Here is a 17,144-nt window from a genome sequence, read left to right as displayed (position 1 = left end):
TTCCATCCGTGACACAACATTCTATGATTCTATCCCTCACTCTGCAGCTGCCTCACTTTGTTGTTAACCTCATCTCTCACATTAGGGAGGTGGGTGGAAATCTTTGGCTGTTTCATCAGGCTCCACTGCACCCCATAGACACCCACCTCTTCTCTCTCCCCATCCTCCCCTTTGTTTTGTTGAGTCTCATTTTCCAGTTTCCTGTTGTGGTGAATGGTCTACACCCAACACATTAATCTTTTCTCTCCTCAGATACAGATGGACCTACTTTTTCTGACATTTCTGTTTTCATTTGAAAAAAGGACAAAATCTTTCTGTTCTTCTCTCAAACCCCTTATTCCCAGTTACCTGCGATCCCTCCTCACCCCACCCCCTGGTCATTGAGTACATTCAAAACAGAGATCGATAGATTTCTAGATATTAAAGGTATCAAGGGATATGGGGATGGTGCAGGAAAATGGCGTTGAGGTCGAAGATCAGCCATGATCTTGTTGAATGGCGGAGCAGGCTCGAGGGGCCAGATGGCCTACTCCTGCTCCTATTTCTTATGTTCTTATGACCCGCGATCTCCTCCTCCACCCCCGACCCGTGACCTCCCCAAGTCAGTGGGACATTTGGGCCAATCAGCAGGAATGTTCTTTGTTGAGCAGCCGTCCAGGTATGTGCCACTTTAACGTGTTATGTCCTGAGATATGATGCCTGAGACCTCACTTTCAGGTGTGATGCTATGTGCGCTACACACAGGAATTTTAATTGTACAGATGAGTAAATGCAGTGAGCTAATACATTTTATCTGAGTGTCTGCTGTAACTCAGTAAAGCAGCAGAAGCCATTTTTCACTTTGTTCTGGAGAAGACACAATTGTCGATAATGCATGGTCACAGATCGCTCTGCATAAACCTCGACGTGATTTTTATAATATTTGTGCTGTACGGTCTCATTGTTATATTATGAATTAAATGGCTCACAAACAATGAATCGATTTAATGTACTGAAGTGGTAAAAGGCATTTTTTGGTCCTTTTTTGTATATGTTTTTAAAGAGCAGATCACTAGCAACGTTGGTTGTGCAGTAGGATGGTGGTTTTTATGTAAGTGTAAAGTTTGCAAGCAGGTGAGAATTCTTGTGCTGTTTCAGGTGGAGAACGAATATGGTAGTTACTTTGCTTGTGACTATGATTATCTACGGCATCTATTGAAGCTCTTTCGGTACTACCTGGGCGATGAGGTTGTTCTGTTTACAACGGATGGAGCAGGAGAACGGTACCTCAAGTGTGGCTCTCTGCAAGGACTGTATGCTACAGTGGATTTTGGGCCAGGTATGTTAAAACCTAAACCCTTCAGCAGTTAGTAGGTCCAGGGAAATTTTTCAGTTTACATCTCTTGTCACTAAAGCAAACCATAGTGCTGCTCCAGTAATGCTGTTTGATGTCAGCAATGACTTTTTGTCACTCTAATATTTAAGCCTGCACAAGTTTTTTTTTAAAAATTTAAATTATATTCGCCATTTCTGCCATACCTGGCTTCTGTTTCCCTGTTTTTTCTTCTCTCTCTCCCCTATTATTATTTTAGGTTTACTTTTACTTTGTCAATCTATTTATATCCCATAGAAGTTTTAAAAGGATACCTTCCTTATCTTTTATCCCGTGCTGATTGAATTCCACAGCCTATTTAGGAAATAGGTCACTGAAGAAATACTTTCTGATAGTGAAAACTTGCTTGAAAAGCTTTTTTTTATTTCAAGATTGATCAAAATAGAGGGAAAGGGGCGACTAACAGGTCCTGGTTATGCTATTTACTTTCAAAAAGAGGCAACTATTGGGCTCGATAGACTTTAAAACGCAGGAAGTAAGTGTTGGATATCACAACAAAACTATCTCAGTAAGGCACGTGCAAATGAATTGGAAAGACAAAGAGTGAATGAAACAGCTCCAAACTGGACAAAAAAGCAGTGCATTATGAATGGAATAATGCAACAGGAAAATTTAGGAAGATAAGCAAGATCTGAAGTTGAAGACCAGTGGACTGGAGAATGCCCAAGAAGAAGAAGAAGAGGCCACCTTCCTGAAGTTTGGGTTGAAGTTGGTGGGAGTAGTGTCGGAGGCCAAGGATAGAAGGGCTGGAGTGAGAGTGGGGAGGGCAAGCTACAGCGAGATCAGGATCGTCCTTATTGTAACATATTGGGATTTTTTAAAAACCTATTTGAAAAGGATTTTTGGGTTCATTTATTTTATATTATGTTATATTACATTGGGCCGGATTTTGCCGTAAAAATAACGGGTGAGCTCACAACGCTCCGGATTGCGATCCGAGATGCGATCCGCCTCCAAAAGCCGCCCGAAGACGGTATCTCACCGTTCAATGGCGTGACGTTCCTGTACTTACCTAATAGATACAGACTGAACTCACCACAAAAAGTTCGGGCTTGTTTATTCCAGCGTAAGTACCAGTTTTAATGACGTGGTAAGTCTTAATTACTGCTAAATCACCTCTCCGGCACTGGAAATTAACTTTAATAAGTGTGGAGTCTCATTCCTTCAGGAAGTAATTATTGATGGACATTTAAAAAAAAACATTCTTACTTTTTCTTTCTCTCTCTCTCTCAAATCAGTCTTTCCCTCTCTTTATTTCTCTTTCTGTACCTGATTTGACATTGAATTCACTATTCTAACTTACACTTCCTGGTTCAGACTCTGCGCCGTTCATTAACGACTCTTCAATCTGATTGATTAAGGAGATACACGGTTGCTTGCCCTGTTCGCTCAGGTCCCAGATGCCCTGTGGAGGGCGCCGCTCTGTTTGGATCTCTAATTTAGAGGAACTTGCCTTGCAAAATCTCATGGAAAGTCTACGGGCAAATGCAAGTCTAATGGACGGCCGGTGCAGTTCATTCGCCGCCCGCAGCAAATTCCAGCCCATTATTATATTACAACAGATTTGAGGAGTTTTTTTGAAGAAGTAACCAATTAGTGAAGGGAATGTGGCAGATGTAGTGTAGATAAATTTTTAGAAGGCGTTTGATGAAGTGTCTCAAGAGGTTTGGTGGAAAAATTTGGCTGTGTGGTATAAGAGGAGCATGGTAGCAGCATGGATGGAAAGTTGGTTGATGGACAGAAAACAGAGGTAGAGGAGACGGGTGTTGCTCGAATTGAAGAAGAGTTGGAAAAGGTGTACCTGCAGGGCCAGTGCTGCGTCCATTTTTGTCCCTGATGATTTGGACTTGGATATCGAGAGTCCAATCTCAAAATCTGCTGGCAACACAAAACTAGGGAATTTGACAAATAGTGAGGAGGACTTTGAAAATACTTAGACAGATCAGCAGATGGTGCTGGTAAGTAGCACGTGCAGTTTAATACAGGTAAGTGTGAGGAAATGCATTGCGGAAGGAAAAACAAGGAATCCGAGTGAAGGACACAGAAGGTTGTTGATGAACTTAGGAGTTCAAATATACAATTTCCTGAAAGTGTGGCGGCAGCGGGATGAAGCCATAAAATAGGCCAACCGGAATGTTAAGTTTTATGAATAGAGCCAAATAGCAGAAGAGTAAAGATCTAATGGTGAACTGTACAAAACATTGGTTAAACCACAGGGTGTTGTATGCAGCTTCGAGTGCCTGTTATAGAAAGGGTTTATGTTTTTTTTTTATTCGTTCATGGGATGTGGGCGTCGCTGGCAAGGCCGGCATTTATTGCCCATCCCTAATTGCCCTCGAGAAGGTGGTGGTGAGCCGCCTTCTTGAACCGCTGCAGTCCGTGTGGTGACGGTTCTCCCACAGTGCTGTTAGGAAGGGAGTTCCAGGATTTTGACCCAGCGACAATGAAAGAACGGCGATATATTTCCAAGTCGGGATGGTGTGTGACTTGGAGGGGAACGTGCAGGTGGTGTTGTTCCCATGCGCCTGCTGCCCTTGTCCTTCTAGGTGGTAGAGGTCGCGGGTTTGGGAGGTGCTGTCGAAGAAGCTTTGGCGAGTTGCTGCAGTGCATCCTGTGGATGGTGCACACTGCAGCAACTGTGCGCTGGTGGTGAAGGGAGTGAATGTTTAAGGTGGTGGATGAGTTGCCAATCAAGCGGGCTGCTTTATCTTGGATGGTGTCGAGCTTCTTGAGTGTTGTTGGAGCTGCACTCATCCAGGCAAGTGGAGAGTATTCCATCACACTCCTGACTTGTGCCTTGTAGATGGTGGAAAGGCTTTGGGGAGTCAGGAGGCGAGTCACTCGCCGCAGAATACCCAGCCTCTGACCTGCTCTCGTAGCCACAGTATTTATATGGCTGGTTCAGTTAAGTTTCTGGTCAATGGTGACCCCCAGGATGTCCTTCCTAGATTAGCTAGGATAATGCCAAGGATGGGAAACTATAATTATAAGGAAAGACTTGAGATACTGGGATTATTCCCACTGGAGTAGAGAAGGCTAACAGTGGAACTTTTCAAAATTATGAAGGGTTTTAATTGAGTGAGTAAGGGAAGACCATTTCCTCTGGTTGGGGAGTCATCAGTTTAAAATTGTGACAGAGTAAGGAGAATTGTTAGGAGAAATCTCTTTATGCAGAAACGTGGACAGGAGGTATTTGAAGCATAGACCTTTGAATCTTTTCAGGGAAAATTGGATAAATATTTGAAGCAGAGGAAGAAACAAGGCAATGGAGAGAGGGCAGGGCAGTGGGCTTAGTTTTGGATTGCTCTAGCTAAGACCAAGCACAGACATGATAGGCTGATTGGCTTCATTCTGCGCTGTCAGCTTCTATGATTCTATGTAACTGATGTAAAGCCAGGTCCAGTTTAGAAATGGTTGATTCCCAGAGCTTTAGCATACTTTTCTGACATCGCATGAGGTCAGAAAGGGTCTCGGCTGCGAAACCCTCCATCGGCAAATAGCCTATCGATATAATCATAGAATCGTATGGCACAGGAGGAGGCCATTCGGCTCATCGTGCCTGTGCTGGCTCTTTGAAAGAGCGATCCAATTAGTTCCACTCCCCTGCAAATATTTCCTTTTCAAATATATATCCAATCCCCTTTTAAAAGTTACTATTGAATCTGCTTCCACCACCCTTTCGGGCAGTGCATTCCAGATCATAACAACTCACTCTCCTCACCTCCCCTCTGGTTCTTTTGCCAGTCTGTGTCCTCTGGTTACCAACCCTCCTGCCAGTGGAAGAAGTTTCTCCTTATTTACTCTTATCAAAACCTTTCCTAATTTTGAACACCTCTATTAAATCTCCCCTTAACCTTCTCTGCTCTAAGGAGAACAATCCCAGTGTTTCCAGTCTCTCCACATAACTGAAGTCCCTCATCCCTGGTACCGTTCTCGTTAATCTCCTTTGCATCCTCTTCAAGGCTTTGACATCCTTCCTAAAGTGCGGTGCCCAAAATTGGACACAATATTCCAGCTAAGGCCTAACCAGCGATTTATAAAGGTCTCCCATAACTTCTTAGCTTTTGTACTCTCTACCTCTTTTTGTAAAGCCCAGGATCCCAAATACTTTTTAACAACTTGTCCTGCCACCTTCAAAGATTTGTATATGTGAACCCCCAGGTCTCTCTGTTCCTGTGCCCCCTTTCACGTTTTACCATTTAGTTTATATTGCCTCTCCTAATTCTTCCAAAATGCATCACTTCACATTTCTCCGCATTAAATTTTATCTGCCATGTTTCTGCCCATTTCACCATTCTGTCCATGTCCTCCTGAAGTCTACATTTCTGAATTTTGTCATCTACAAACTTTGAAATTATGCCCTTTTATACCAAAGTCCAGGTTGTTAATATACATCTAAAAGAGCAGTGGTCCTAATACCGACCCCTGGGGGACACCACTGTATACTTCCCTCCAGTCTGAAAAACAACCGTTCACCACTACTCTCTGCTTTCTGTCCCTTAGTTAATTTCATATCCACACTGCCACTGTCCCTTTTAATCCCATGGGCTTTAATTTTGCTAACAAGTCTGTTATGTGGCACTTAATGAAATGCCCTTTTGAAAGTCCATGTACACCACATCAGCCGCACTACCCTCATCAACCCTCTCCGTTACTTCATCAAAGAACTCAACCAAGTTTGTCAGACACGATTTGCCTTTAACAAATCCATGTTTTTCCAAGTGACAATTTATTTTGTCTGGGATTATTGTCTGTAAAAGTTTCCCCAGCACCATCGTTAGGCTGACAGGTCTGTAGTTACTGGGTTTATCCCTCTCCCCTTTTTTGAACAGGGGTGTAACAATTGCAGTCCTCTGGCACTATTCCCCCTTTTCCAAGGAGGATTGGAAGATTGTGGCCGGAGCCTCTGCAATTTCCACCCTTACTTCCCTCAGTATCCTAGGATACATCCCATCCGGACCGGATGACTTTTTTACTTGGAGCGCTGCCAGCCTTTTAGATACCTCCTCTTCATTTTGATCCTATCCAATTCCTCAACCCCTTCCCCCTTCACTGTGACATTGGCAGCACCCTCTTTTGTGACAACAGATGCAAAGTACTCATTTAGTACCTCAGCCATGCCCTATTTACGAGAATGTTGCCAGGGCAGGAGCATTTTAGCTATGAGAAAAGATTGGATAGACTGGGGTTGTTTTCTTTGGCACAAAGGAAGTTGAGGGGAGATTTAATTGAGGCGTATAAAATTATGACAGGACTAGATGGAGTGGATAGGGAGGACCTATTTCTCTTAGCAGAGGGGTCAATGACCAGGGGGCATAGATTTAAAGTAATTGGTAGAAAGATTAGAGGGGAGCTGAGGAGAAATGTTTTCACCCAGAGGGTGGTGGGAGTCTGGAACTCACTGCCTGAAAGGGTGGTAGAGGCAGAAACCCTCAACTCATTTAAAAAGTACCTGGATGTGCACTTGAAGCGTCGTAACCCACAGGGCTACGGACCAAGTGCTGGGAAGTGGAATTAAGCTGCATAGCTCTTTTTCGGCCGGCACAGACACGATGGGCCGAATGGCTGTAACTTTCTATGATTGTGTGTGTGTAGGCTAAAATTCACCAGATGGGCAGTGGCAGAATCGCACTACATGCTGCAAGCTAACCTACAGCCAAATTTCAGGACAGATCTGGCCTTGCTGATTGCTGTCATAGTCACTGCAACCCTGAACATTTGTGCCTCAGATTCCTTCCAGGTTGGCACAAGGACACCAATAACAGCCAATCTGCAGTGCACAGATGTATTAAGATGTTGACTGTAAGGCAAAAGCCTTCATCACTTTCTCTGTGGGCTGCTGGCAGCAGCGTGAGAGGGCTGTGCTCTTTTGTTGGATATCAGAATTCTCAAGTACAGGACATCATTGACTGTATTTGTAGCCCTGCATACTCCTACGTGCAATAGTTGTGCATTCATGAGCCACAAGGACTACCGCTCCTTCAATGTGCAGCTTGTCTGTTGTCATCTGCAAAGAGTCATCCAGGTGAATACCCACTTCCCCAGCAGCATTCATAATGCTTCGTTTTAAGGCAATCCACTGTACTCTTATTTGACCCAGGTTGCCCCATTATTTGACCCAGGTTGCCCCATTATTTGACCCAGGTTGCCCCATTATTTGACCCAGGTTGCCCCATTATTTGACCCAGGTTGCCCCATTATTTGACCCAGGTTGCCCCATTATTTGACCCAGGTTGCCCCCTAGGTAACCAAGGCTACTTTGACATCTCTGCGACAGGCATGCACACCCACCAAGCACAAACATAATGAGGTCCCTTCATCTCGGAAATCCAGATGCTTAGACAGAAAAGGGCACACTGCAGTACAATCCAACAAAAAGCTCCAGGGACACCATAATCTGCTGCATGCTACCCGACTTCACAACGAGAACTATCACTATGGAAGGAGGTAATGAACAGCAGCAAGGTGACGATGCAGAGGCTGGATCTGCAGTTACTGAACAACCTTTGCCAGCTGTTGGAGCTATTTACTCAGGTTCTAAGATGTTTAAGGGAGGACCTTGTTGAGATACGTAAAATATTTAATGGTGTAGGTAATGTGGTGAGTGTTCTGGGAACATGTGGTCTCATTCCGTATTGGGCAGCTCTGTGGACGTGGGACGATGTTCCCCACTTGCAGATTTCTGCTGGGGGAGTCCGTCTACTATTGTGGATTAATCATAACATTCCCCACTGGTGTGGCAGCCTTTGATAAATTAGCAAGTTATTGGCTTAAGTATTGTTAACCGTGTTTATGTTAAATGTGCTTTGAGAGACACGTGTGCAAACAAGGTAACTTCAGTGAAGCAACGGGAAACCTGAGGCTTTTGTGTTGGTTCTGTTATATCGTAAATACAATAATGTTCCAAATTCATTGCGGCCCCCACCACTTAAAACGTCCATGTTTAAAATGGGCAGTCATTTTACCCGCTCAACAAACTAAACCTGGCGCCTCTCTGCAGCCAGTGACCAGCTCTTGCACAAATACAGTGGCTCTGAAAGGCGCCTTTGGTTATTAGATTCGTTCTTGGCCTCTGTACTTGCTCTTGGTGCTCCCAGCACTGATTTTCTTGGGCAGCAGCACAGCCTGGATGTGGGGCAGGACCTCCCACCAATAGCTTGTTCAGCCCCTCGTCGTCGCTTACTGAAATAGCGCTGCCACTTTATACCGGCCATCGCGTATGGCGGGCAAACAGCGTTTGCACAAACGGACCCGCTATAAGTGGTGGAGACTGTACTTCTAACTCCCGAGTATTGAGCCATGTTTAGTGATCAAACAACAAGTCTTTCTGTGCCTCACTTTGTACACTGCTGTGCTCTATTGACAGGTGGGAATGTGACTCAATCATTTAAAGCTCAAAGATATGCAGAACCTCGTGGACCAATGGTAAGTATCAACTGTTTGGTATACTTTCAGCCAGTCAGATTTTACTGCAAGAACAGGGAGATGGTTGGAAAGAGAGTTATTAGTTAGTTGTATAATCCCTTTGTATACTGCTTAGTGGATGGAGGTTGTACCTTTTTAAAGTGAGGAGCAAAAGCATGAAAAAGATGATATAAAATGGCAAAAAGTAATCAAGTTCCTCGCTGAGTAAGAAGAACATTTTCCCATGATGAGAAGTTTTCTTCCTGAGTGGGACAGCTCATAGAATGGTCACGGCACAGAAGGACGCCATTCGGCCCATAGAGCCTGCGCCATACAGAGCTTTGTCCCGTGAGTACGTTGCTACTGGTGGGAAGCGCCTGAATGCAGCAGAGTTCAAACAAATTGTACTGTTAGAAGAAACATCTTGCTCATTTACAACCTATAAGTAGCCTGATGGTGTCTCTATATGAATTCACATGGTGTGCTCAACTAATTCTTCTCTGATTCAGCATTCGATTAACTTGCAGTTGCGTCTGTCTAATTGCCTGAGAGCACCTGGTTCTGGGGCATTAGGCAGAGGAAATTGGACTTAAGACCTGTGCATTTCTGGGGTAGGCCTTGGCACGGACAGGAAACTCCCACCTGAAACAGGTATTTAAATGGTATGGCAATGAGGCAGCAGTGGTGTGAAAAGGCCTCCCGCATCAGACTCCTGGTTTTCTGCCTGATGAACACCTGGGCAAAGTGGGCCCTGGAGGTTGCGACCAGTCCTGTCATCCCCTGTCACACCCAGCGATGGTCAGACACTGGGTGGGTCAGGGGATGCACCCAACTGGAAGCATGGCTGAAACTGGATGTATTTTGGCTTCAGCTCATTTGCTAGTATGAAAACGTCCCTAGAAATGGGCTGGGATTGCAGATCAGTGGAGGGGGAGGGGGAGAGGGAGAAGGAGAAACTTGACTGCCCACTGTCAAAAACCAAGAGACAGATGATCTCCAGCTGTTGTTCCTTGCCGACTGATTACATTCTATGATTTCAGGATTTGCAAAGTGGCTGTCAGCAACCTCCTAGCACAATCCTATATACGTCTGTAAGATCACCTCCCAGGAACCTCTTTATCAAGCTGCAAAGCCCAAGTCTATCAAGTCTTCCCCCTGATACTGGGGATCAGTTACATGGCCCTCCAGCACTTGAATGTGTCTCTTGGCGACCAGAACTGGATGCAGTATTCAAAGTGCAGTCTGACCAGAGCACTATAGTTTGATCGTTACCACCTCTGACTTTATCCTACTGTTTTACATATGTAGTTCAACATCCCATTAGTTTTGTTTGCTGCTCTGCATTGGATTGATATGTTTAGCGTCGTTTACTAAGATTCGTAGGTCTCTTTCAACCTTTTCTGTTACTATTTTAACACCATTCATGAACTATGCGTGTGGTCTATTTTCCCTTCCAATGTGTAGAACTTAACACTTGTCTGCGTTACATTTTATCGGTCATTATTTTGCCCACTTGCATATTTTGTTCAACTCATTCTGTAATTTCTGAGCTGTCTTCTCCGATTCTACTTCCCTTCCTAGTTTGGTATGATCTGCAAATTTGATCACTTTGCATTTGAGTTTTTGAATTTAAGTCCTATATGTAAATTAGGAACAGTAGTGGTCCCAGGACCGAGCCTTCGAATATCCCACTCAGATCTTCACCACCCTCCGACATAACTCCTCTCACGAGTACTTGTTGTTTCCTACCCTTCAGCCGGTTTCTTATTCGTTCCCAGAGTTTACTCTGAATTACTGCAACTTTGAGTTTAACAGCCTTTCATATGGAGCTTTATCAAAAGCCTCTTGGAAGTCGAGGTACTTTCAAAGCTTTGAAGTCAAGGCTTTCCACAGTGCCCTTGGGTTATCGCTTCTTCAAAGAAGTCGAGGAGGTTGTTCAGCTCCTTCTGAATACATGCTGACTGTGGTTAACTAGGTTATTGTTGTACAGGTAATCCTTAGCTTACTCCTGATTGATTTTTGGAATGGAGTTAAGACTGCAGCGGTTCAAGAAGGCAGCTCACCACCACCTTCTCGAGGGCAATTAGGGATGGGCAATAAATGCTGGCCTTGCCAGCGACGCCCACATTTCCATGAATAAATAAAAAACAGACCAATGGGTCTACAGTTGTCTGTCTGTTTTCTCACCCTTTTAGAATATGGGCACCACATTAGCCTGTTTCCAATCTAATGGTACCTCTCCAGTGCCCACTGGCTGCCTCATAATTATTGTTAGTGCCTCACAAATCTCCTCTCTCATCTCTGAGGTAAATACCACCTATCCCTGCGGATTTATTTTGAGCCCCTTTATCATGTCTAGAAATTCCATCTCACATATGGTGACGCCATTGATTGTACTTGGGATATCTTTATTTTGAGAGGGGATGTTCTTGAGCACGATGCTGGGACATCTCCTGTTCTTCTTCCCAACGTGCTGATGGGATCTTTTACATCCACCTGGGCCCGGCAGACCGTTTGTCTCACCTGAAGCTAATAAAAGATTCTGCAGATCACGTTTTGATCTACAGAAAGCACAATTGCAAGAATGTCTGAAGGAGCAGCAGCCTTGGGCAGTAAGGGATCAGCAGCAGTAAGGGATCCCAGATTCTCAGTTGCATTTGTGGAGGTGAGAAGGGATTGACTCTTGGGCAGGAAGCCCCATAAGAGAGTAGTTCAAGCAGCTTGGTGGGAGGTTGCAGAAGCAGTCAGTACAACCCCCACCACCTCAAAGAGCTACCACTCTGTGCAGAAAGAGGTAAAATGACCCCTTAACAGTGGCCAAGGTAAGTCAAGGCACTCATGTTCACCCTTCTCAACTGATGGAAGCTTCGCTGACCTCCTTACCTCCAATATGCTTTCTTGTCATCACTTGGGTGTCACTGGAATGTACTTGTGCAAAGGCAAACTCCTGCAAACACCCAGGCACCATGTTAACTCACCATTACTCTGTCAACTCAGAGAGTGCAACACAATGGGTTTTGCTGATTCTCCAAGGACAGTTCATTTAAAAGGACAACGCAGCTGCTCCTCTCGCCATCACTGATGGGCATGTGCGGACATGGGGGGCGAAACGTTGCCATGCCAGTCAGATTCCTTCAGCATCGTCTTCTCTCCCCATCAAGGAAAAGATGGCGCACAACCCCCGACAGAGAACTGCGACTGGGGGAGGAACACCAGCAACAAAAACTGAGTCCACACGGACAAGAAGCTCCGCAAATAATAGGCACACAGACAGGCAAGGCCGTGGGAGATGGCGAGGTTGGAGTCGAGGTGGCAGCATGTGGGTGAAGGCAGAGCGAGGCGCATCATAAGGATCTTGGGGAAGGGCCAATGGCTTGAAACGTTGCTTCTTGTTTTTCCACAGATGCTGCCTGACCTACCGAGTGTTTTCAGCTTTTTCTGTTTTTATTTTCTCATCATAAGTAGTACCAGCTTCCTGTGCGTTTTCAAAATATTGCGCTGCCCTTATACTCAACAGCTGTTTCTTCATTGTCAGATTTCACTGTGTTTCTTTGCTCTTCCGTGCCTTGGAGGAGCCTGGTTACTCCACTGACCACCCAGCCGCTTCCAGATCTGCAATTCCTGCCTCTTCATCACCAACTCCGTCATGGCATCTGACCTATTCAAGCACCCACCCAGAGAAACCCACTTGGGAGCAAGTAATTAATGAGTTACAAGGGTTTTCACTGGGTGAATCAGTAATGGGCATGCGGACCTGTAAGTAGAAGAGAGGGCGAATGCTGTTTCTCTACGGTGAGCGGAGAATCTAGGGACCCAGATCTTGGGGGGGGGAGGGGCCCAGTCTTCAAAAAAAGCCATGATTAGAAAGCATCAATCTCGTGTGCAGATGTTGGAGATGGTGTATGGTTGAGATGATGAAGTGGGAGGAATCCACTACACTCGTCTGCAGCACGTTACAAGAAGTCTCAGCAAAACATTAAGGAAGCCTCTTATGACCTGCAGAACACCCTGGAAAGAGGGACAATGCAGGAGATTTCTGCAGCAACAAGACACCAGGAGGAGCTAGTGAGCACATTGATGGTTTCCAGAGTGGCAGATACCATTGCTTCACCAGATGGCTTGAGGGTCAGCCTGAATGCCACAGTTGAACAGGGCTTTCAAGACCTGGTTTGGACCATTCTGTTTGTAATGACACTGTCCAGTAGCACTTCTGAACCTGCAGCCTGCACCAATGGACTGCATAGGGTGGTCACAGATGTTGATGTCTCTCCAGAGAGTGACAACAAACCTGCTTCCTTAAGGCCCCTGCGTGCACACGAGGGAGCTTCAGACGTGGATCCAGCACACCCTGACACTGCTCTTCCATAGAGCCAGTGCGGACTTGATGGGCCGAATGGCCTCCTTCCGTGCTGTAACCTTTCTGTGATTCTACTGCAAGACAAAGGCTGCTGGAAGCTGGTCCTTCTGGTACAGCTGTTTCACTGAGATGAGTCATTTCAGCCCTTTTTTTAAAAAAAAAAATTACTGGCAAGTAAAATTAAGGAAAATGTTTTACAAATGCATAAAGAGCAAGAGGATAACTAAGGAAAGCGTAGGGCCTATTAGAGACCAAAAAGGTAATCTATGTGTGGAGGTGGAATATGTGGGTATGGTTCTTAATGAATACTTTGCGTCTGTCTTCACAAAAGAGAGGGACGATGCAGAGATTGTAGTTGAGGAAGTGTGTGAAATATTAGATGGGATAAGCATAGTGAGAGAGGAAGTATTAAGGGGTTTAGCATCTTTGAAAGTAGATAAATCACCAGGCCTGAATGCAAAGTATTCGAGGCTGTTAAGAGAAGCAAGGGAGGAAATAGCGGAGGCTCTGACCGTCATTTTCCAATCCTCCCTGGCTACAGGCGTGGTGCCGGAGGATTGCTAACACTGTATCGTTGTTTAAAAAGGGAGAAAGAGATAGACCGAGTGATTATAGGCCAGTCAGTCTAACCTCGGTGGTGGGCAAATTTTCGGAATCAATTCTGAGGGACAGGATAAACCGTCACTTAGGCACAGGTTAATCAAGGACAGTCAGCATGGATTTAAGGGAAGGTCGTGTCTGACTACTTGATTAATTTTTTGAGCAGGTAACAAGGAGGGTTGATGAGGGTAACGCATTTGATGTAGTGTACATGGATTTTAGCAAGGCTTTTGACAAGGTTTCACATGGCAGACTGGTCAAAAAAGTAAGAGCCAAGGGAAAATGGCAAACTGGATCCAAAATTGGCTCAGTGGCAGGAAGCAAAGGGTAATGGTTGACGGGTGTTTTTGTGACTGGAAGGATGTTTCCAGTGGGGTTCTGCAGGACTCAGTACTAGATCCCTTGCTTTGTGGTATATATTAATGATTTGGACTTGAATGTGGGGGGCTTGATCAAGAAGTTTGCAGATGATAGTGAGGGGGAAAGCTGTAGACTGCAGGAAGATATCGATGGACTGGTCAGGTGGGCAGAAAAGTGGCAAATGGAATTCAATCCAGAGGTGCGAGGTAATGCATTTGGGGAGGGCAAACAAGGCAAGAGAATACACAATAAATGGGAGGATACAGAGAGGTGTAGAGGAAGAGAGGGACCTTGGAGTGCATGTCCACAGATCCCTGAAGTTAGCAGGACAGGTAGATAAGGTGGTTAAGAAGGCATACAGGATACTTTCCTTTATTAGTTGAGGCATAGAATATAAGAGCAGGGGTGTTATGCTCGAACTGTATAAAACACTAGTTAGGCCACAGCTTTGAGTTCTGGGTACAGTTCTGGTCACCACATTACAGGAAAGATGTAATTGCACTTGAGAGGGTACAGAGGAGATTTACGAGGATGTTGCCAGGGCTGGAGGATTTTAGCCATGAGAAAAGTCTAGATAGGCTGGGGATTTTTTCTTGGAACAAAGGAGGCTTAGGGGAGATTTAAGTGAGGTGTATAAAATTATGAGGGGCCTAGATAGAGTGGATAGAGAGGACCTATTTCCGTTAGCAGAGGGATCAGTGACCAGGGGGCATCGATTTGAAGTAATTGGTAGAAGGATTAGAGGGGAGCTGAGGAGAAATGTTTTCACCCAGAGGGTGGTGGGGGTCTGGAACTGCCTGAAAGTGTGATGGAGGCAGAAACCCTCAACTCATTTAAAAATACTTGGATGAGAACATGAAGTTGTGTAACCTACAGGGCTACGGACCAAGTGCTGGATTGTGGGATTAAGCTGAATGGCTCTCTTTCAGCCGCCACAGACACAATGGGCCGAATGGCCTCTTTCTGTGCCGTAACTTTCTATGATTTAAGGCACCTGGGTAACCTTCTCAGCCATCCATCACTCACCCGAGTCTCACTCAAGGAGCACCACTTCGAAATGGTAGATTAGGAGCTGGAGCAAGTTAATTAGCTGGCACAGAGAGAGCGCGCGCGCTGTTCTGGCACTTTTGCGATGATGTTGTTCTGCAAAGCAAACATGGCTCGATCAGGTAGAGTTATCAGTTCATTTCTGTGAATGATTGCAACTATTGGCACTTGGATGAAGGCAGGTGAACTGTAAACTTATGCTTATTTCCTTAATACAACTGAAGTCTTTGACAGTGAACGACCTTGTGAGGGTCCGGCGATGGGGAGAGAACAGGCAGGGGTGAAGTGACTTGATTTGGTGTCAGCTTTCATTTATTGAAAGCACTGGTTGCTTTGGCCGCTGTTCCATGTGCAACCTTCTTTTGTGCAGACTCCTCATTCTGAGAGTTGCAGTCCCTTTCCTCCAGTCTTTTATCATGGTCACCAGAAGCAGCTAGCCCCTCTTCATGTGACGCTGTGCAATACGCAGCAGGCTATAATGATTCTGGAGAAATATGCCGGGCTGTATTGCAGGGGCTCCACCAGATTTAATCAGGCACCTAAAACCAGACTTGAGAATCCCTACAGTCTGCTCTATCACACTTCTTGTACTGACATGATCTCATTCTATCTGCTGTCTCCCTCTGTCTGCAGACACCTTACTGGAGTCATAAGCAGGGGGATAGCCCTGATTACCGATCAACTGATACGTGGCTTTGAGTCGTCAGGGCTGGAATGGTAGATCGCCACATGATGAAAGCATCATGACAGCTACCTGGATAGTGGCATTCACATAAAAGTGTTTGGCATTGCATACTAGCTGCACATTAATCGAATGAAAGTCTTTCCTATTCATAAAATTGAAGAGGTTGTTTCATACGATGTGTCATTTACTCCATACACCGCCAGCGAATTGGATAGCGCTCTCTCTCTTTTTTTCACTGGTTCCATTGTGAAGGGAATGAAGTATATCAGTGACCACCTTGATGCAATGTAGAGCTGCTGCCTGATGGGAAAATGGTAAAAGGTCACTGGATGCTGCCTGGAAGGATCCAGTTGTAACAAAATTCAAGACAGTGGTGACTTTGACGATGCTGCTGTCCTGGTCGAAGTGGGCTGCGAGTCTTCAGCCAGCAGCTGCCATATCTTCCCATTGGCCTGTGGGAGGAAGTGTATCCTTCTCAGTGCATTGCCGATAAATCTAAAAGCCTGCATCGTATGAATGTGTCTGGAGTTTACCAACCCCAGTGTTTGTTATCAGTAAATTATATCTGCTGTATGTCGGCCCTTTCTTCTAACTAGTCTACGTTAGGCTGCAACCTATTAACTTGGCCTAACTTACTCACCCTTGTGAACATTTCTGTGTCGTCTGTGAATTTATGAATGGTTCCATTTATACCCTCATCGAAGTGATGAACAGCAAAAGTTTCAACATGAAGCTTTGTGGAACTCCGTTTGTGACCAGGCCCCACTCAGATCCCCTGCTGTTAACAACAACCTCTGCCTGTAAGACCTCAACCAAATACCGATCCTGGATAATACCTGTCAAATTATACCCATCTGATCTATTTTATGCAATAACTTTCCATGCAGTACATTATCAAACAACTTCTGGAAATCCAGGCACACGAGGTCAACAGGAATAGCATTACCCCCAATCGCCATCTCTCTCCCCTCTTCCCCCCCCCCCCCCCCCCAATCGCCATCTCTCTTCCCCCCCCCCCCCCAATCGCCATCTCTCTTCCCCCCCCCCCCCCAATCGCCATCTCTCTCCCCTCTCCCCTCCCAATCGCCATCTCTCTCCCCTCTCCCCAATCGCCATCTCTCTCCCCTCCCCCCCGCAATCGCCATCTCTCTCCCCTCCCCCCCCCCCCCAATCGCCATCTCTCTCCCCCCCCCCCCCCCCCCAATCGCCATCTCTCTCCCCTCCCCCCCGCAATCGCCATCTCTCTCCCGCCCCCCCCCCCAATCGCCATCTCTCTCCCCTCCCCCCCCCCCCCAATCGCCATCTCTCTCCCCTCCCCC

General features: G+C 45.7%; 1 protein-coding gene across 1 annotated transcript in view; it reads left to right on the top strand.

Annotated features, from left to right (window-relative positions):
• The window catches only part of glb1 (galactosidase, beta 1), a 181,087-nt gene that overhangs the window by 29,614 nt on the left and 134,329 nt on the right, over positions 1 to 17,144 (top strand). The window contains exons 6-7 of the mRNA XM_068000075.1: positions 1,138 to 1,318; positions 8,739 to 8,797. Coding sequence (XP_067856176.1) covers positions 1,138 to 1,318; positions 8,739 to 8,797 — 240 coding nt within the window. The remainder of the gene's footprint in view (positions 1 to 1,137; positions 1,319 to 8,738; positions 8,798 to 17,144) is intronic.

Source organism: Heptranchias perlo, chromosome 2, assembly GCF_035084215.1.
Source record: "Heptranchias perlo isolate sHepPer1 chromosome 2, sHepPer1.hap1, whole genome shotgun sequence".
Lineage (NCBI taxonomy): Eukaryota > Metazoa > Chordata > Chondrichthyes > Hexanchiformes > Hexanchidae > Heptranchias > Heptranchias perlo.
The sequence above is the reverse complement of the archived record's forward strand: the minus strand, read 5'-3'. Positions and strand labels throughout refer to the sequence as shown.